We start from the raw sequence: 22,157 nt of genomic DNA, 5'->3' as shown, positions 1-22,157 counted from the left end.
TCTGCACCTGTCCTGCAGTTCTCTATCCGGGTGCAGGGTGGCATCAGAAGATGGGACTGTTCAACAGTAGGTGATATTAAAGATGTTTGTTCAGTGCCAAAGCAGCTCAGGTACATTTTAAGGCCACTGTAGTACATATACATATTTATTTAGTGACTGCAATTAATGGCTAGTCAGTTCATTTGTTCCTGTAATGAAGACTTTGGAGAGTTAGTTTCATTTCAGCATACCAATAAAACAGAAAGAGAAATAACACGACTGCATTGAGCTGAAGGAGAGGGGGTAAGGGATTTTCTGGTGCCTGTACAGAACTCAGCTAATGGGGATTTCAGACTGGTTTTCCCTGGCCTTCCTTCCTCCTCTTACGACACACTTTGTCATTTTTCTTTCAATTTTGGTTTTGCAGTAGCAACTTGACATCCAGAGAAGCAGAGGTAGAAAGAAAACAAAAAGTTATCCACATGCAGGCGTCGCTGAACTACTTTTAAAAAATGCCCCGTCATAGGTTGTGGAAGGTCGTATAAAAGGTGGTACAAATGTTTCATCTGGTAATGTGAAATAAACATTAAAGGATGAGCGCTCAGTGAAGACATCCCTCATCCCAGTTCTGCCCCTATATGCCCTACTAATAAGTTACATAACCTACCTTATGGCTGTTAGTTGCCATCTTCAATAGACTCAGGCTGTGCTTATGTGAGCCACACGGCCCATATTGCCCCCCCCCCCCCCACAACTCAACCCTGTAGGCTTATGGTCAGTAAGAGCCAGGACATCAGTGGGGTTGTCAAGTGGAAAACTCCCTTCATCTGTGTTTCTTCCGATTAGTCCCAGAACATATCGGGAAGAATGGACAGTTAGCTCCAGCGTCCCAGTTAATAAATACTTATCTGAAAGAACTTCATTCATCATCCCAAGCAGACAGTTAAAGAGTTTCTGTCTTTCCCTGAAAAACACATCAAATCACATAAAACACACAGTAATGGATGATGTGCAGTACATCATCTCTTTAGCACTTTACCTCCTGCCTCTTTAGCACGTAATGCACTTCATATCACTCTGACTAACCACCTTTTGTATTATTTCATGCGTGTCTTTGTCAACTAATGTTCATGTTTTTGTTGTTTGGTTTCTGCTTGTTGTTGTGCTATCTCTGTTTTGAAATGTTTTATGTACATGTGTATACGTTGGCGCCTTCAACCAGGCGGGGGACTACAGACTGAAATAAGTCTAAGGGCATAATATGACATATTGAGGAAGAAGATAGGTCAGCAAACATGCTCAAATGCATTTGAGCAAAAGTGCGGGCCTACCTACTTCCTCAGTCTGCTGACTTTGCACTGCCCTACCTACATGATGTGCCTATGACTACCTCCTTTTTCATAATCTGACATATTATTAACAAGGTTTTTAGTAGCATGGATCATGCCACAGCAATATTCATTGAAACATTCAATGTGAATTTGTTTGTTAAATTGAAACAGATGTGTATAAGAGGAGTGTAAGTGAGAGATTGAGGCTGGTCAGAAGATCGGGCAAAGGGAGATTTAGAGCGGGGGTTTCTGGCTCAGGCATTAAACCTGAACAGATTACGGCCCAGACTGTACGTAGAAAAAGAGAGACACATGGAAGAGGCATACGCCATGTTGAAAAGGAAGTGATGAGGAAAGAGCGCGAATGGATGAGAACGAGGGAAGGGAGGGTGGATCGAAGGAACTGAAAAACGCAAAATGTGCAGTTTAGAAATTAAAAAAAGGAAAACTTTACCATGAATCTATACTTAGAAATGTAGACCATTAGAAAATCCCTTTAATAACCTTCCACCCAGGACACTCACACTCGCTCTCTAGTGCACTCAGAAGCAGCTGACGCACGTCACTTTGTGTTCTCGCTCAAAAACCGGAACAGCTGATTTCCCCTAAATGACGCTTTAATTTTGATCTGAAACGCCTTTAAAACTCACGTCACGTATTACACTAACACACCTGTCTTTGACTTTTTTTTTTCACTCATACACATTGTTATAATGTTGCTTATTTTCTCTCAGCTGAAACAGACAACTGGATTATGTTCCGATGGTTTCCATGAGCAAAAATAAACCTGAGGATCAATAAACATTGGCCAAGGCTGTGTGTCTTTGATGTGTGTCTGTCGTGTGTGTGTGTGCGGCTCTCCTGGATCGGAGTTTTGGCACAGATTTCAAAGGCTTTATCAGATGAAGGTTAGCATTCTGCGTGAGTGATGAACAGCCGCTCTGAATGCTGTATACGATCCTGTCACTGTTACTAAGAGTTCTCCGTGTGCGTCCTACAGCACTAAACACCACATATGTTCCACAAAGACTATAATACTTAATACTGCCATGTCAGCGCTGAACCCACAGGACGGTTATGTAAGCTATAAGCTGTGCAAATGTATCGGGACTATGTCAATAGTATCCATCAAAGGCCTGAGTGACAGTGGAAAAATCCACCCTCCAATACCCTTCAGCTGCTATACATCCTCAGCGTGAGACGTTAAAGGAGTCATTCTTCAATGACGTGCTTTAATGCATCTTTTCTCTCTTCAAATGGAGACTTAAGTTATTAAAAGCTTAAATTAAACACCACCCTATATTTGACACCACCACCCCCAATTGAGAAGTCCATCCTCTCCTACTTCTGCCTGCTCCGCTTTTCAGAAAATGTGTGCTCAAACAGGCCGTTTTGAGATTTTCCCTTTGTGACATCACAAAGGGCAGTAACCCCTCCCCCAGGTGGGTGGCTCTACCACAGCTAGTTGTTTGTTCTGCTCTTTGAGTCTGCCTTTCCACTGTTAAAAAAAACAGGGCAGGGAGTAAGAAAGGCCAAGACAAGACAGACTTCCAGAGAGGGGGCGTGGTCAGACACAGCTCATTTACATATTTAAAGCTACAGACACAGAAACAGCCTGTTCTGAGCAGGGCTGAAATAGAGGGGTTTATAGGCATGAGAAATACAGGATAAGAGTGGATTTACAAGAAACTTCACAGACATGTTTTGGGGAGCTCTGAGTCTTTAAACTGGTTGAAAGTTGAGTTTTAATACGTGACCTTAAACAGTTAATGGTATAATTTATGGTAACTCTTAGCTGTGGAAACTGAAACAAAGGCTGTTTCTGGAGCGTGCTGTTACTTGCCTTTTCTTACTCCTATAACTAGCGGCAGACTTTACAGGCATTAAAAGTAATTAAATAGAAATAATACGTTTTCTCAAATTAATCAATATTAATTTCAGTTTCATAACCAGCTTAAACTCCTAACCGGAGCTTTAATTGCCTACTTAGATAATTATAATCTTCTAATAATCATGCAGTATACTTGATAATGAACTGACAATAGCTCTCTACAAGCATAAGAGATAATATTTCTTATTGGAAGAAATATTTCATCTTTTAAAGATTTTTTCATACATGATTTAAGGGCCTGATTTTGCCCACAGGCCCCAAATTAAAAAAGCCCTCTTTGAAACACAATAGTCGTCTCTTTTCTAATAGACCTCCTCTGTCTGCGTGAGCTGTAGTCGGTTTGAGGCCATGATGCAAATGTTGCAGAGTTATTTCCGACATGTGAGGATGCAAACATCTGTTACAGCACATTTCATCAAAACCTAAATGTGCTCTGAGATATCTTCACTTTGTCGTACAGCTTTTCCTACTCATGGGATCGAAACGTGGAAAATCTGACCTGTACGACTCAAACTGGGAGTATTTCAAACTTAATGACACAATGTTTGACGAGGGCTCAGTCATGTAGTCTGACGCTCCCTAGGTCTGATGTTTTATTGTACCATACTTTGAATATTATTATGTGTGTTTTCTTTTGAATTTGTATTTCACACTGTCACTGTTTACTCTTTTCTGCCATTTACATGCTACATATTTTTCCCTATATAAATAAACATTTGATACATGAAATAAATATATAATATGAAAAATGCTGAGCAGGAGAATCTGCATGTGTAGGGAAACAGAGAGAAATATTGCCCACTGTAACTCTAACAGAACCGCAGCCAGTGTCTAAAGCACACAAACAACAGCTGCAAAACAGCTGACAGTTCCCCATGCATTGAAAACACACACACACACACACACACACACACACACACACGCACCCTTACCCAACACACACACAGGACGGCCCCATGTCCTGTTGCAGGCATGGGGCGTGTTGTACTCATACATATACAGCTCCATCACACCTGCCACAACAGAGCACAGCTGTTGCGTGCATCACCTCTTACCCTACATGTAACCTCACTGAACACGCACACACGCTCAGAGAGCCTACTTTTGCACATATATGAGGAAACGCCGAGAAGAAACCGACGGATTGTGCGCTGACACCTGAGCACACATTCGCTCATACAACAGGACTGGACTTGCACCAGACCCGCACATGAGGCTCCACAAATCAAACATACAGAAAGATACACGCCTTTTTTTTCCTTTTTTTTTTTTACCTGCAGGGTTTCTGTCAATTAAGAGATTAACAGCTGATGATGATCTTATTAGACTGTAAAGATCTGAAGTACTGGAACATTCAAATGTTGCCTAAGGGTCATGTCTGTTACAACTTGAGGGTTGTGTTTGGTTTAGTCCAGTTCTTGTTCAATCTTATAAACTGTATGTATGCTATTTTTATATGGTGTCCTACACAGATCAGCCCTAACATTACCACCAAATGTGCAATATGATGCAGTCCACTTTAACGATCTATACATTCAACTTTTAAAAAAGCTTCTGCACTTTCAGTTTTTGTTGATATCACCAAGGAAGTGATTTTATCAGTAATATCAGGAACACCTTTCATTTGAATGCACCCTAATAAACCAGCACCTCCCACTGCGACTTCAGTGATCAATATAAAGTAGAATTATCATCTAACTATGTAAACAAAAACTTGAAATGTAAAATATTCATAAAAGTAGAATTGATGGTAGGGCTGTTGCTTAAGATTTGCACTGGGGGTCAAAATGTTGTTTTTGTACTTTGGTTTTCTGTTTTTTTTTTTGGTATGATGTTACTTTAGGATTTGACTGTGTTATGCTGCGTTCTTGTCATACCTCAAATCTTCACCTCTGCTCTATGGTTAAGCACCTTGCAAAAAAGTTTTCAAGAAAAGACAGAAACATTTAAATACATCTTAATGTGTGTTGTTAGGTGTAGCCTGTTTGCAGGTCGATTTTCTTATCCAGCTAGACTTTGTTCTCCCGTTCCTTGCAGAAATACTGACTGCAAATGTGTTTACTCTTTCAAATTGATACCTTTTGTACAGCTATCATTTGTTTCATTTTGTGGTTTGACATCAGTTGAGTAGTTGCGTAATAAGGTTATTGTCATATCTCAACCAAGCGGCAACCTTTGATATCGAACAAAATAAGCCAATGAGGAAGTGCAGTATCAGTTCATCGAGGGTCAACTTGAGGCTGGCTGCAGAGGCCCCAGAAATGGTAAATGGACTTGAACTTTTTTAGCGCTTTTCTAGTCTTCTGACTACTCAAAGCGTTTCTACACCGCAGGTCACACCTATTCACACTCTGATGGCGGTGGTTCCTATGTAGTGAGACCATCAGATGTAACTAATCCCTTCATTCACATTCATATGCCGCGGACGAAGCAGCGGGAGTAATTCGGGGTTAAGTGTATTGCCCAAGGACACATCGGACATGTTGCTGCAGGACATGGGGATCGAACCCTCGACTTTCCAGGTGAGAGACGACGACTCTATTTTTTTTTTTTACAGCAGATCTATAAAGTGAGTAATCTTTTATTCCTTTAACAAAAGTTAAATTGAATTAAGCCAACGAGTTTATTTACAGTTTATTCAGATTGGTTTGAGTGTTAAGCTTTTATTTTTTGCCAGTTTCTTTCTTCTTCTTCTTTTGTCCCGTGAAGCCCCTTGGCATTTTTCAGTTAAATTAACACGCTTATAAATCAAATTAGCATTAGATCTCCTGATACAAGTACTGACCTCAAATATTCTTTTTTAATGTTGGAGCTGGAACTTCTCTCACAACTCGATCCCTGTCGTTGCAGGTTTGACCCTCTACAGCAGCTTGGTTGATAAAAAAAAAAAAAAAAAGAAACATACAGCTTTAAATGCAATCACTCATATGGATTAAATTAATGGTATGGCCTCCTTCAGGATATCTGCTGCATGTTTTATTAATAACACACACACACACACACACAAGGAACCAGCTCAAGGGGAATGCTAATAGGCTTATACACACACACACACACACACACACACACACAATAAATGTCAGATTCATGCCACACTGTAACTAAACCTCAGCTCCTCCTCCTCCCCGTGTGTTCGATGCTTAAGGGGGACGGGTCCTTTGGAAAGGATATCACAGATTTCACCCTCTTGAATTTGAATTGAGAAAAGAAAAGGCTGCATGAGAGAAAACGGGGAACAGAACAGGAGGGAAGAACATTTTATAACCCATAAATAAATAAGTGATGTGCCTCTCCCGCCTCACCCTCTCTAACCGTTCCCCTCGCTCTCCGCCCTTCTCTCCGCCCCTCCGTCTATCTCACCGTCTCGCTGGGGGGGGGGGGGGGGGGGGGGGGGGGGGGGGAGGGGATTGATGAAAGGAGTATGAGTGACAGATAAGTAGATGACTCTGCTGTCCCAGCCCTCATTAAAACTCTGCGCTTATATCATCCGCCGCTCTCACCCTCCTCCTCCTCTGCATCCAGCCCCCGCAAATGATACCCCGAGAGAGGAGGAGAGAGAGAGAGAGAGGGGTGGAGGGGAGGGAGGTGCTGCTCATCAGTTATTCCTGTTCTCTGACCTAACTCGACAACAAGCTCCAATAATGAGACAAAGAGGGATGAGATGGAGGTTTTGCCGGAGACCAGGATGTTGACAAGGAAGTGAACTGTCCTAAATTGGCAGATAATAAGGTCTGCTGCGGCCCCGTCTGCAACGAATCATTGTTCCAAACCTCCTCCAGCGTGCTCGGAGATTCCTCGGAATACTGTAGATCTCACACATGTGGTCATACAGGGCGTTTTTTCCATTTACAAGCTTTATCCTATGAATAGACTGTGGGTGAGTTGCGGGGTTAGTTGCACTGCTATAATGGCTTCTCTTTTTTTCATTGGAAGCTCTGACATTTCATTGTAACCCTGTGAGTCAAACTGTAAAACCTCCAAACCCAAACAAATCACACATTGTGCCTCCCTGCACAAACAAGACCTTAACTATAATCAAACATGGAATAACAAACGTGAAAGCTAAAACTGTGAACCAAGGCTTAAAAAACAACAAAAAGGTAAATTAATATCCTCTTTTTATTCATTATTTTCCACTGGTTTTGGTTTATTCATAATCTTGTATAAAAACTCATGAAAAACCTGACAAGCATTTGTAGTCCAGTGTGTTTCTAAAGCCACATGGACTTCTGGAGTGCATGGAGAGGCTCCCTGCATGCTTTCAGCCGCAAACAGGAAATAATCAAGAGCTAGGAACTTGCAAGTACAATAATAGAGTGTTAACAGTCTTTTTAGGCACTGAAGTCTCTGGAGTCATACGTCCGGACTCGGTTCTTTAGTTCTCTTCTTGAATGGATTTAAGACTACATGATTCACACCAGCACTTCCAGTTGATTCAAAACGGAAAAGTAAAATTAGAGCATTACTACTGTCGTCGTGATGCAGGAGGTAACAACATGGTTTCCCGGAAATGGGGTCAGATAAATGTCAAATTAACATTACTATGAAGGCCAGAGAACCAACAACTCGTTTGAGAACCAAAATGGAAAGAAACAAAAAGCAATCATGGAAATGGTGGTAATGCAAATTGCGATCAAATGACACAACGAACGAATGCTGATTCTTTGTTACTTGGTCCCGTAGTGCTTGGTTGAAGGCTGGCCGTACAGACCGTAGAAGTCAGGGTGCCTTGCCGTCTGCGAGGCCTCCATTAGCCCCCTCATGGGAAAATGCTGCAGGGGCTGGCTTGCAGGAAGGGATGCATGTGGGGGAAACTCCTGAGAGGTCATTGAGGGGAAGGAGTCCGAAGCCGGATACGGAGGCCGCGCACGAGTAGCAGCGGGGGTCCTGGAGCAGCAGCAGTTATTCAAAGTGCACATGAGCACTTTCCTGCCTTCATACATGGCTTGTTGCGAGGCACCTCCGACGGGGAAGTGTGAGGGGGGGAATATGGTCCCTGAGTGGTGGCTAGAGCTGGACCCTAGACCCACCATGTGATGGGCAGAAGAGTCAAGGAGCCGGCTGTGACCGGGGCCGGCGTGAGGATTCTGGGAGAGGCCATCAGAGGAATAAATGGACGACGGTCGATGGCTCTGATCAGCCAGGAAGGGTTTCTTGCTGCTGTAGAGCAACGGTGGAGGATCCTGGGAGGTGGAGTTTGTTGTGTTACTCTCCAGGAAAGCCATGCTGTATTTTCTCTTCTGTAGTCCTGAACTAGTCCCTGTGTGGGAGCCAGAAGAGCTGCAGTGAGACGGGACAACCTCAAGAATGGACGCCTCACTGATGGGTTCTGAAAAGAGAAAAATCATTTTAGTGTTTAGACAATTTAATATCACCAACATTACTTCTTTTTTTATACGCACACTGTACATATTTATTCCAAAAAAAACAAAACAAATGAATGAAGATCAAATTAAAAGGACTGGGTAGAGAAAACAGAAAATATATTAAATGAAATTAAATAAACATCAAGATAATAGAATAATAAGAGATAAACAAAGAGAATATAAATATATTTATTTTTTTAAAGCAATTTTTCTTGAGTCTTTGCCCTTCTTCTTTTCGTACCTTCCAACACTTTGCGCAGGTTCTTTTCCCTTGTTGAGAGTTCAGAGAGTAAATGATGAGAGTTAAGTTGGCCCACTCTTAATGGAGGGATGGCTGTGATCAGGTGTGAGTTGGACCTATGAGAAGGAGACACAAACACAAATAAAATGCTGTAGTCCTGATTCAACAAGCTGTTTGCACCTCTGGCTCTGCACTCAGGGACTTCTGGTTTATATGAACCCAAAGTCTCGGCTTGATGACTGATGTACACCTTTCATCAAACATTGCAACATTGAATCGCTGCTTTTATCTAATGAATAATGAGAAGAGATATAGAAAGTGTTGTGAATCAAATATTCTAGATTTTCAGGTTTTTCAGACTATGATAAGTTGCTTTCGCTCAGATAATTCTCCTGTTTTAGAACTCAGGGAAGATTGTTTCATCAAACAACTTAAAACAAGTTGCTGACTCATACTTTTTGTAAATAAGTCCGCCTAAAAGAAAAAAATAAATGTATGACTTTCTTCTCTTATGAAAGTCTATTTTTATCTTTAATGCACAAAATTCCAATCTACCTGTACTGTCCTGTACCTGTGCAAATGGCAATACACATCTGATCTAATCTTTACCTTCTACAAGTTAAGAGAGTTCAAATAGAAGTTCAATGCTCACCTGTCCATTAGCAGCTGGTAAGGTTTTGTGTTCTGAAAAATGAAATCAAACACACCGGTCATTTAGACTGTTGAACTTGCATGATGTCCGTTATGAATGTTTGTGTTTGATAATCTCAACAGTCGACCTGCGTTTGTGCAGGTTAACGGATGTGAATGCATGTGAGAGAATTAAGACGCGTACCTTCATGAAGTTGACACTGTCTGCTCTTTGGAATAACATTTGTACTGAGCTCAGGAGTTTTTCCGCTTCCTGGCGCTTCTCGTTGAGCTGCAGAACCTGCTGGGAGTTTTTCCTCACGTATGCCGTGAAAGTGCTCTCCAGCATCTGCACCGATTCAACCTGGTTGGCTTCTATTAACGCCTGCATCCTCTGATACTGAGCTCTCACACGCTCCTTGAGTTCAGACACCGCATCCTGCCGAGAGGAGAGGAAAGGAGGCAAGGTTATTCAAAAACATGTGCAGACACACTCTTACAGCTATAAAATGCATTTACACAGAAATTATACGGGCACACTACCTAGTTTGCCCGCCCAAATGAATTAATTTCTCATCCTATGAAGAAAGTTGTGTTATGTTCTTGGTGGTTTGGAGGAAGTATTGTTATGAATGAGAACCTTTTACAACTTTAGATTCTGTAAAGTTGGAATTTTCTTCTTTAATAAGTGCTCTGCGTCGCAAAAAAGAGCAATATCAAACCGCTGGAGTGCCAATTTAATAAGAAAAAATGCTTTTTTTTTTACCAAGTTATTCTGCAATTATTAGCATAAGCACGTCATTTACATTAATTTCCATTCACACCTTCCAGCAGAAAACAGATAAAAACCTGGGATAGATTATGCTTCAATACACAATAATGAATTAGTGTGCTCAGTTATGCAAATTAAAGTACATTTGTATTAACTATATTTTGTGGAATCAGTGCTTTTTCTTGTTCGGAGATAAAGCAGGAAAGTCACTTTAGAGAATGCTTTTTCTTCCAGCGAATGCACAAGCCATTCAAACCTGCAGCTAAATAATCATTTCTTGTCATTTTCAAACAGCGAACAAAGGTGCAGAGTCAGTTCATTACAGCACCAAACCCCACATGATAATGAAGAACTGAGGGACCAGAGCTGATTCTATTCAGAGTGGTGTTTCTGTTATGATACGCAGTGTGTGTGTGTGTGTGTCGTACTGTACCTTCATCAGCGTTTTGTCTGACTCCAGCTTGGTGAGCTGCTCATCGATGTTCTGAACACGACCCTCCAGTCTGTCCTGCTGCCTCATTAGCATGGCCTATGGAGAGATGACATATTGAGAGATGGATTAGACAGATGAACCTCGACAAGATACACTGAAAATGGAAATAATAAACAGAACACACAAACACACACACACACACACACACACACAGTCCGCCTTAATATTAAGGATCTGTTGTGACCTCAGTAACCCTGGGTGCTATTCATTAATCACTAAGACAACCTCCTGCACAATCCTGATGAGACGCAGGACACAACAGCTGCCAGCAACGACCACATGCATTTATCCATCAGGCAAATACACAACTGCACAAATCCATGTTTCTAAGTTTATCAGGGGCCGTTCTGCATCAAGTGAGAGCCACTGTTGGGACCTGCCTACTTCCTCTGTGGGCTGAGTGCAAAAAGAGTCAGTAAACACAATCCTTCTCCATTTACTGCAGGAGACGGAAATCAATCTGCAGTCACAGGCTGACAGCTAAGTAGGAGCAGGGGAGGGCAGGTAGGCTTTTTAATGAACTGTTTCTGCATGGGAAAGGCACAGTGCCCAAATGAGAGAACCCGCTGTCATGGCAACAAAGCCTTGTGTATGTATTTATATGTGAAAGCTAATGTGTATGTGAGGGCGCAAAATGTGTGTGTGTGTGTGTGTGTGTGTGTGTGTGTGTGTGTGTGTGGGTTCATGTGTGTGTGTGTGGTGTTGGTGGGGGGGGGGGGGGGTCCTCACTACCCCTCTCTGCTTTCTCATTTTGCCACATGCATGGCTCCCATTGTTTGCATTGGCCTCTGTGTCAGTGACAGATTGTCACGTCTGTGTGCACAACGCCGGGGTCTGCTCGCTCCCTCCGCATGAGTGTGCATGGGAGAAAAAGGGAACGGCAGGAACGGCAAAGTGCTGTGGGGGCTCTGCTTGCACATGCCAAGAACGGACAGAAAGGAAGCGTACAAAAAGAGACAGAGGGAAAGTTTGAAGCAAAAAAAAAAAAAAAAAAAAAAAAAAGAGAGAGAGAGAGAGAGATAGGGAGAAAGAGGACATTCCTGTGGTCTCTAGTGAGTGAGTTTCAGGGTAGCTACATTGTGGTATCACAGCAACAGGCCTCTTCAGCTGCTTACAACACTCATAGAGTCTTATGTTCAACAACTGGCCAGCCACTAAACTTCACCACAATGAACACTTGAAAGAGTGCATTTAGTTCCTGTAACAAAACAGCAAGAAGGAAATGACATAAAATACTAGCTGATAAACGCTACGCCTTATTCTCTTTTTGTATGTAAATATTTGACAACGATTTATGACTTTTGACAATGGAAGCCTAACCGGGGAATAAGAACATGAGAAATGAATGAGCTGTTAAATATTTATTATTAACATTAACTAGACATTTATTTTTTTGTTACTTAACTTAACAACAGACCGTCCTGACAACATCCTGCAGAACAGGACCAACTCTGAAATCCGTTTGGAGTCATGTTTCTGGTTAATCAAAGCCTTTGTCTGGCTGTCGGCTGCAGCAGATAATATTGTTGATAAGAGTGGAGAGTTGAGTTCAGGTGCAGCAAAACTAGTTCTGCATCATAAATCACATCTTCATTAACTTGAGTAGAAGATTCATTGCAAAAAAAAAAACTGTGACACTGGATGATTTAAAAACACATTTTCTGTTCATGCATTCACACTAGAATAGTTAAAAGACCTATCAGACAGAGCTTTACATTTTAGAGACACACCATTTGACCAATCAGGTAAAGCCCTAGCTAGCTGTCCCAGGTAGCTAACCTCAGAGTAGTTGGTGTGAGCTAATGCTAGCTTGGTGTTAGCGTGAAGGATGGTTGAGGACAAAATGAAGTGCGAGGAAAAGGTGGATGGCAAAACTCTTGTTTTGAGAATAAAACATCTACCGGGCATTGTTTTGAGTTCAGAAGAGTCACAGGTGACAAATAAGTTTACTGTGTAATGCATTAGAACAACAGAAACACTTGGGAACTTTAAGTCAAAGCTTTGATGCTTGCTTCAGTATAGCTTCACAGATTTATTTAGTCATAGCCTCGTTGCAACTCTTTGCCTTTCTTGGATTGGTTAGCTGAAGAGAGACTGGAAATTCGGGGAGGAGGATGACATGCAGCAAACGGCCAAGGTCGGATTCGAACCTACAGGTGTGCAATAAGGCCACTACAGCCTCCGCAAATGAGGCGTGCGACATAACCGCTAGACTATCGGCGCCCCTCCTCATTGCAATTTGAGCAAAGTTCTCAAACTTCACAGATTTTTCTCACGTCCATGCATGCAGGCCAAAGTGCTAAACCAAAACAGTGACACTAAAAAATGCTATGCAGCGTGCTAGCTTGGAGGGTAAGTGAAGACCTCAGAGATAATTCGCTGTGTTTTTGTCACTATGAGCAACCACTCTGCAGTCAAACACTGGCAGATGTTTGATCTGTTGTTCATTTGAGAATATTGATCAGGGTGGCGTAGTAGAAAAGCATGCAGTTACATGATCATGCATTAATAAGAGCATCTCTGTTGCTGTGAGTGTTAATGGGTATATGAATTGAACACTGAGGGTATGCAGTGTGACGTAAACATATGAGGTATACAGGTACTGAGAAACAAACATGGAAACGATTCTCATCTTGTATTCTTCGTACTGACACAGTTTCACTATGCAGAGGTATCCGGGGAGTGACGTTCTTGACAACCGTATTAACAAGTGTGAAACTGTATTACTCATTGTCAAACAATTCTCGTGGTCTGCTGACCACTTTCTGCTCATCTGTGACGCTCTGTGACATGCGCTGCAGACAGTGCTAGGAGCAGTGGTTCACAGCTGGTGGGTCGGGACACCAAGAGTGGGGTCGCAGAGACGCTTTCAGTCGATCTCTAATGTGTGCCTAGAAAAAAAAAATTGTCTCAAAGAGTCTGTGAAGCACTTTTATAACATTCAAGTTTTTTTTTCCATTTCCTGCTTTGTCACGTTTCCTACTGTCTCAGGTACAAACTGCACAATTTTTCATTAAATAAATCTGATTGATTGAAGAAATTTGGGTCAACATTTGAGTTGGCAGTGGGTCGTAAGTCTAGACCAAGTTTAGAACAACCTGCTCAGTGTACAGTTGGAGCCTTGGGCCCCCGTGTCCACCTAGCAGTTTTTTCCGGGCAGAAAAGGGCCCCGGCTGTGCTCTCGGGAGTGTTTGCATGAAGCGTTCTGAGAAGCACGTCCGTCCTGTCTCTATGACAACAGTTTGTTGACAACGGCCGCTGTGTGACCGACACGGCTCCGTTATGTTTTATGTTTGAGATCGCTTTTTCTCCAGGCGGCCGCTTTCTACCGCGAATGCTCTCTACCCATTGAAAACAACTAAAAAAAAAGACGCTGGCGCTGAAAAAAAAAAATGCTAGGTGGACACGGGCCTTAGTGTTCGCTCATTCTGTAAAATAACTTTTCATCTAGGCACATATTTCTAAATGTTTACACTAATACCAATAAAAGAGGCTCATCTAGATGTTAATATTTGCCATCTGATGTATCAGTTAGGATAAGGGAGAGTCAAGAGGTGGTGAAAAATGAAGCCAATGCAGAAGTGCAAAGAACTGCAGTTCCTCAAGTGTCCACTTGAGGCGGGCTCCAAAAGACCAGGAAGTCCCATACACACCCTATATTAAAATGTCCATTTCTACAGCAGAAATAAACATAGTTTACCGACTGGTCCAAAAAAACCATCTTGGTCTTATGTCTTTATCGGGGGAACATTGTACGGGCGATTCATTTTGTATAACTCGTATAACTTTTATGAAGGATAAGCCTTTTGTTGATGATAAGGGGTTTGGCAGATCTGACTGACAAGTACTAGTTGTTTGTCATGAGGCTGAAGGCCCCCCCTCGGGTGCACCTCTTTGCCTGTAATTACAACCAGAATGTAGGTTGACCTACAGTGAGTCAACTTACATGTTGGTTGAGATAGAGTTTTCAATATGGCGACCATGGATGGGCTTCAGAAGTGTGCTTTAGAAACCAATGGGAGACATACTGAGACTTTGTTCATGTTGACATACAGTCTATAGAATCAATATAATTGTGTAGCAAATGAACATACCATGATTTACAGTTAACTACTGCAGCAGTTAGCTCAATGCTTTCTTCCTTAAGGTACCTCGTGGAGTGTTTTTAACAACCGATGACACTTTAGAGTCGTGTTATGATGAGCAGTTCCTTGTTTTGTTTGTATCACATGCTATAACAGATCATGAGGATATGGCTGTTTTCAAGAGAGCTGGGCATGGTGAGCAAGCTATGTTTGGGATTTCACAACAGCACATCAAGATCTATCAAATAGACTCATGATGAGGAAAACACATCCAAACCCAAAGACCGGGGAGGGGTTTGGGGGCGTTTCAGATGTTGGGTGTTCATCTTTTTATTAGTCTGTCGATGAAAGTGGGAAAGAAGTACGCTGCAAATGAAGGTGAATGAGGCTTCAACGCCAACTTCATACATCATAAAAAAAGCATTCATTATGTTTAGTAGACCTTTTAGTGCGATAACTCGCTGACTTTGGCCTGTTCTAACATGAAAATGTGGAGGTTACAGTGATTAAAAACTTCACTTTCCCTCTGTTGTACATTCTTAAAACTCCAAAATCTGCTTGTAAATTTCTGACACGACTTTGTGGATTCTTTAAACTTCAATGTTGGGTGGGTTCCTTTTACAAGCCCCCAGATTTTTTTTTTTTAACCCTCCAGTGCATTTTTTTTACGCCTACTTCTGTTTTATTTTACTCTCGTTTCTGCACAAATAAAGAACAAATACAACTCTTTCAGTTAACCCTGAGTGTAATTCAAACTTTACTGTGTTGATTATACATATTTATATTGTCACATCTTTACTTAGTTTAGTTATATAGACACATAGGTCCATATCAGCATTATAAAACAAACATTACAGATATAATATTATCTTATATGAGGCTGGTTTTCACGTCTTAAACCAACAGAGGGGTCCTTTAATCCTGTGTCAGCCTCTGGTAACACATCCTACACCTGTGCTACATCTCCACTCTACACCTTGCTTACACAGCAGGCAGTTTCAGTTAAACAGTCCTCTTCAAACAGTCGGATTCTATGCACAACAACAGACTCTTCCTTTCACAAAGTTAGCTTCATCTGGTATTCAATGTGCTGTGTGTGGACAAACTACAGGCAGCACATTTGCATTTATCATGACTGCTTTGCTTTTGTTTATAAGAACTCAGTGGTTCCCCAAACCTATTGTGTGACTGCTGTAGAGACCAAAAAAAGAACACTTTGTAGGGTTATTGCTATTGTGATTGGTACATGAACTGCTTCATGTTGATTTTTTTCTGTGCCTTTATGTCTCTCTCGTGTTTCTGTTTCCTCTTATTCCCCTTTTGCCCTGTTTTGCGCTTGAAATAGCATAAAGGGACAGGAGGGAACAGTCTGATTGCAGATCTCTCTGCAGCAGTGTGAAAGCCTACCTTTATCAAGATTAAACCCCGCCAATGATCACTTTCCCCACTGTCCTATTTAGGCATCCAGACACCCGCGGGTTGCCAGGAAGCTCATGTTTAAATGAGGAGCCTCAGGCTCAATGAACAGAGAGCCTCTTTCACAATCAACTGACAACTATTCCCCACGACTGATGTCAATGGACTGCCCTCTGCATTCTGGGGGAACTGACTCACTGAAGCCCAGATACAAGAACAGCAAACGTCTGAGCCACCATAACGATGGTTTCCTGCTGAGGAGCCTGAGAAAACCAAGGTGAGGCTGTGTGGGAGGGCTCCTCCTCCTCCCCCGCCTGTCCCAGGGACCACATTACTATTATATTACCCTTCCTTTCTTGTCTTGAAATTACCAGCACGCCTTCAAAAGTCTCCTTTGAGGGCCAAGCATAACTAAAAGATATGAACATAGCTGCATTGGTTTTTCCCTCTTTGTTTATCCCAAAAGTAACAAGAGTGCTGCCAGGGGAATTTAAAAATCCTTTACCGAAATAGACCACAGCTCTGTCAAGAAGACTGACCTCTCAGTAAGTAAAGCCGAGAAGCTACTAGAGCCTTGTATTAGACGTTTTGGCTATTGCTCCATTTATCAACATTAAAGAGCACTGCTTTGTGTAGCGTCTAAAGGCTGAAGCGGGGAGAGAAGCCAGGACCTCTGACTCCAGGATAACTCCATTTACCCTGTGAACATACAGCTGTGAAAAAAAAAGGAGGATGGGTGGGTGTGTGCATGTGTGTAGAGGGCAGCTGTGGAAAGGGCTGAACAGACATCTTTTGTCCCAATAATAGCTCAGAACCAGAGCAACAGTTTGCACTGAAAACTGATTTAGAAGTTAGTGATCCACACACTGGGAAGCCGTGCATCTGTAACTTTTCACGACCTAATAACACGATCGTCAAGCAAATCCACAAGAGTATAACATGGTACTGCAGAAACCCAATCTGGTTCTTACTGATGCCACTTTACAGATAGAGAAGAAACGTGTATACGGACGTGTGGGCGGCTGTTTTTAACACGTTGCTTCTTACATTAGACTTGTGAAAAGTTAACTGTAATAAAGTATAAAACTGAAGGGGGGGGCAGAAATGAACACAGCCTTTACATATTAGTCAATCCTGGAGAAGATCGATTATTGTTAACTTTAAAAAAAACATATAACAGGCTTGTATGTGACTTTATCTTCCCCTGCAGTGTTGTTATAATTACACAGAATCTATATAGTGTAGTGTGTAGCCTGTTTTTGACTGGGAGGTTCTCTAAACTCTATATTTACAAGTGTTAACGATGAGAGCCCCTCCTCCCTTATTTCTTCTTCTGTGGTATTTTCTCTCCTTTTGTTGCAGTTCCCCTGTAGGGGAAAACCTGTCGAGAGGATGTCAATGAACCAGCACACAAAGCTGTTGTTTAAAGAGTGACTGCTGCTGGCTGACAGTTACTGCTAACTGAGCTAACTTACATGTCGTATATATATTTGTTCTATTTCTGGAGCTTCAGGGGACTCTACACGGAGGTGCTGTTTCGTCGTGTTATCAGGGTGAATCTGATAACCATGAAAAAGTGACCACTGTCACGACGTCTTTCCTGTCTCACCAGCACAACGGATAAGGCCACCGCTCAAACACACAAACTACAGAATCTTTTTTTCCTTTCTGTTAATGTACCTTAAAGTTCACTACAGTCGCCTACCTACTCTAAGAATAGTTGAATTGCAACTGAAAAACTGTCTTTTCTGCACAGTTCCTTCTCAAAAGCAGTATGCCATGTGGCTACTGTTCATTTCTGAACAAAGAACTCCTGGAACTGATCATGCTCAGAAAAGTAAGCTCAAATTAAAACTGCCACTGTGTATATAACGCTCCCTTCTTTTGAAGCTCTGTCTGCTTCAAAGTGTACTCGACTCACCTTCCTATTGCTGGTAAAAGTTGAATTACAACTTTATTAACTTATTGTCTGTTAGACACCTCGGAAAATTATCACTTTTCTTCTTGAAAACTTTCTATCAGTCCACAAAGGACTGCCAGTGTTCATCTCTCTATGAGCAAACTCCTCAATCTACATTCCTCCCTTCTTTTCAATTTTCTGAAAATTTGACAAAAAGCACTTTCCTGCCAACTTTACAAACTTCCCAGCTTCACAAGCCACCGCGTTTCATTATAAAACAAAATGTCCAGGGGCGCCGGTGGTGTAGTGTTTGGTGCGCAGGCCCCCCATGTGCGGCGGCTGTAATCCTCCGGGCCGACGGCCCCCGGTTCAGGTCCGGTTTGTGGCTCCTTCCCCACTTCTCGTTCCCTACTCTCTCTCTCTTCCTGCTTTCAAACTCTATCCACTGTCCGATCTCTGGCACGAAGACATAAAAAGCCGCAAAATAAATATTTTTTTTGAAAAAAGTCTGGTCAATTACCCGTCTTGCTACAGTCGAGTTCCTCACAAACAATTCCTGATCTTGGTTGCTGAGATAAACAAAATACTCCTTCATACTTCAAAAAATCAACATTCCTCACGTCCTTTCAAGCTCGGTCCCCCTGAAACTTTCACTAGAATAACATACTCCTTGAAATGGTTGAAATGCAACAAAATAAAGTTTCTAGATTCTGAACACACCACAACACATGTCTCAGACTGAAAACAAATGACAGAGAGCATTTCTTCATGAAACAACTCCGGCTGGAGAACAAGGACAAACTCCAACTGCCTACTATGACCTGTACTTTTTCCAGAAACTTTGACTAGAATTTCCTTTTTAGTGCTGGTTATTGTTGCATTACAACATCATAAACTCGCTGGCTTCTGAACATCTCATCATCATGTGTCATCTTAAGCTTTGTTGGCATGAAAATGTTACTAATATCACCTCCTCAGGCCTGGCAACGGTCTAAATGCAACTTTGTTGGCTTGCAAACACCATCACAAATCACTACATTTCCTTCTTAGAAACAGGATACCCACCCTAAAATCATTGCCAGTGTGCATTTCCTCATGACCAACTCCTGAAACTGATCACTGTAGCTTAGATAAACAAACTACATGTGGATCCCCCCCCCCCCCCCTCTGCACAGGGGTCAGCGTTTCCGGTGGTTGCAGATTGCATCACAGCACTTACCGAGGGGGGCCGCACAGGGCGGCTAATGTGAAGGCGTGGCTGTGAGGAACGGCTGCTTTGATCAAGGTTAAAAGCAGTGTGTGACGTATGTCTGCATGTGTGTGCATGCATGTGTGTGCACTATTATCTACTCCGAGCTGTGGCTTTCACCTGTCGGGTCCTTTCATATCAGATGAAGGAAAAGAAAATGAGAGGAGGCTTTTAAAGACTGCTGAACTGAAAGAAGTGTTCGCCTCTAAAAGTCTAGGAAGAGTGAATCCTTTAACTGTTTTGACAGTCACCTGCCTGCCAGCTAATAGTTGGAAGTGAGTGCGTGAGTAGGAGAGTGTGTGTGTGTGGGTGTGATTTATGTACCTGCATTTGTATGCGCTGAGTGTCCACATCGCAGACTGTGTGTCTTTGGTTAGTGCAGTGAGAGATGCAGCAGAATGGACACAGAGCCACCTGCTCCTCCTCACAGTGGAGAAGCCTGTACTCCTCATGGCTGGGACAGGTCCAAGCGCTCAGCTCCTCCGCGTCCACTAACAGGTGTCCCGGGGCGGGGCACGGCTGCTGCAGGTGAGTCTGGATGTGAATTTGGCAGCAGGGCTCCTTACAGCGCAGACAGACCTTCCTCACGGGAAGCGGCGGGCCTCGTCTGCAGAGGACACAGTGCAGCACTGCGGGGGCTTTGTCAGTGTTCAGCGCGTTAAACCGCTTCACTATGTTGGCCAGCTTAAAGTTCTTCTCCGGCGCCGGTTTCTGGTCGTACTCGTGGTTGCATTCGGGGCAGCGGACCACAGCGGCGTCTTTGGCCCATGCCTCGGAGATGCAACCCTTGCAGAAGTTGTGCTTGCACGGCAGCTGGATGGGTTCTTCGAAAACGTTCAGGCAGATGGGACACAGGAGCTCCTCTTCGAAGCAGTTTTTCCAACTCTCATCCATGACTACAGCTGGGTCCGAACTGCTGCTGAACCGAGAGGAGCAAACGTGAGAATTATTCTCTAAATAACAAGATTTTAAAGAATTACCCTTTACAACAGCAAATGGAGTATTAAAAAAAAATAATAAGAGGTAAGATTTATTCAAAGTCATGTTAAACTGAGATATAACAACAATAATAAATAAATATAAATAATAAATAATATTCATGGATAATAATTAACTATTTCAATCAATCAATCAATTTTTATTTGTATAGCGTCAACTCATAACAAGTGTTATCTCGAGACACTTTACAAAAAGCAGGTAAAATACCTTACTTACTTATTGTTATGTTACCAAGATATTTGTAAGAAATACAATCAGCATTCAAGACTATAACCTCATTTTTACTTTACCCATAATGTCACGGAAAGATTTGAGCCAAGTAAAACCACAGGTTCTTAGTAAAAGATTATTCATAATACATTACGATGAGCGAATGGAGTCATGATGAGTCAGGGCAAAACTAAGATTTTGGTTCTACATAATGGATTACTTGTTTTTATTAAATAAACGGGCCACTCCATTGAAATTAAGCCTATCACATAAGCTACTTAAAACTGGCACAAAGAAATATATGGAAGATATAAAACAGCCTGCAGTGCCAAGAAAACCTTTTAAGGTAAGGTTTGTTACATAGAGATGAAACATGTGAGATTAGTTCAAGAGTCAAACCCATGAGGTGCAACTACAGTCAAACTTCCAACCCCTAAACATGTCTAAAACTATTTTCTTTAAATGAAACAGTTCACACTGTCTCTCTAATATATGGCTTTCAATTAACGTTGGGTAATCCAATCCAGGGCGATACAAGCTGTGGCGTTTGAGAGCGAGTGACAACTTGCTTCAGAATAACACTGGAAACGGGACTCTGCCTAATGAAATGTCACACTGACTGAGCTACACTGACCTTTTATTTGAAGTCAGACACAACTACCCGCTGTTAAAAAAAAACGCGATAAACTAGTGAAATGAATTTTTTTTTTTTAGAATAGGAAAGCAACGTTACCAACTATTTATTGTCCATTTCGTCGGCGGACTCCGGTACGCTTTTTTAAAGCCGAAGAGCTTCACTTCCAGCACGCGAGGAAATCCAGCTCGTCCGGTTAGATTTCAACAATGTATCCGACGTTTTTATAACCGGCTGTTGTCCAGCTGCTTTCGCTTTCCCGTCAACTCTTTGACTAATATTTAATGGTAACTGCGAGCAGACTGTGACTCGTCGGTAAGGAGCTCAGTGCTTTCACACCGACAGCCCCCCTCCGACAACGTGACCCGTCACAGAGTTGATAAATAGATGGGGAGGAGCCGAGAGGAGGAGGAAGAGGAGGAGGAGGAGGAGGAGGAGGAGGAGGGGGAGGGAGACCAGGGAGCAGGCCACAGCAAACTCTACTGGAGAGATTGTTAATGACCGGGAGACATTTGTGTGACCTGTCATCCTCTGCACCACTGGTTCTCATAAAGAGGAGAGTCCTGGCTGGCTGGGTAAGAGGCCCCCAGGGGCCCATGAGAGGGTTGGTGCACGAGGAGTAACATTAAAACACTGAATCACACATGGAAAAAAAATAAATGTTGTAAGGCAGCATGAATGCCTGCTTTTACAAAAGTAATAATCATAATAACCGTGTTTGTACAGCCCCGTTTCATGCAAAGATATTGCAGCAAATGTTTTGGGAAATAACAGATTAAAAATAAAAAACACAATACTGATAAAAAAAAAAAACAGCAAGTAAAAATAAGGTCATTTGAGTTAAACAATTTCTAGTGCCATGTGCACCATGTGAGTACAATTTTCTATTTAAAATAGCCTCTCTAAGAGTCAAGGCAATGACATTAGTTGATGAGGAGCTTGACATGGTTCATGAGCGGTG

General features: G+C 42.2%; 1 protein-coding gene across 4 annotated transcripts; it reads right to left on the bottom strand.

The window, feature by feature from the left end:
• Positions 1-7,302: 7,302 nt before the first annotated feature.
• Positions 7,303-21,564, bottom strand: trim8a (tripartite motif containing 8a). Of its 4 annotated transcripts, none has more exons than XM_061039717.1 (7): positions 21,296-21,564; positions 19,678-20,272; positions 10,644-10,739; positions 9,644-9,877; positions 9,461-9,492; positions 8,809-8,924; positions 7,303-8,530 (listed from the first exon to the last, which is right to left on the bottom strand). In XM_061039717.1, exons 2-7 carry the CDS (start codon positions 20,245-20,247, stop codon positions 7,869-7,871), a joined length of 1,710 nt encoding a protein of 569 aa, XP_060895700.1. In that variant the 5' UTR covers positions 20,248-20,272; positions 21,296-21,564; the 3' UTR covers positions 7,303-7,868. The 4 variants fall into 4 exon arrangements, with proteins under 4 accessions (XP_060895700.1, XP_060895699.1, XP_060895697.1 ...); XM_061039716.1 differs by having other exon boundaries at positions 19,678-20,269; XM_061039714.1 differs by having other exon boundaries at positions 21,300-21,564.
• Between the last annotated feature and the right edge of the window lie 593 nt (positions 21,565-22,157).

This window comes from Labrus mixtus, chromosome 6, assembly GCF_963584025.1.
Source record: "Labrus mixtus chromosome 6, fLabMix1.1, whole genome shotgun sequence".
NCBI classification, from domain to species: Eukaryota; Metazoa; Chordata; class Actinopteri; order Labriformes; family Labridae; genus Labrus; species Labrus mixtus.
Note: the sequence above shows the minus strand (reverse complement) of the source record. Positions and strands in the feature narration are given on the sequence as shown.

What these genes read in the sequence shown, in the direction of transcription:
- trim8a (XM_061039714.1), bottom strand. An exon ending in ACAGTGTCAACTTCATGAAG is followed by an intron (nt 9,493 to 9,643) that starts GTACGCGTCTTA and finishes TTCATTTTTCAG; the next exon opens with AACACAAAACCTTACCAGCT. An exon ending in CCTGCGCAAAGTGTTGGAAG is followed by an intron (nt 8,531 to 8,808) that starts GTACGAAAAGAA and finishes TTCTCTTTTCAG; the next exon opens with AACCCATCAGTGAGGCGTCC.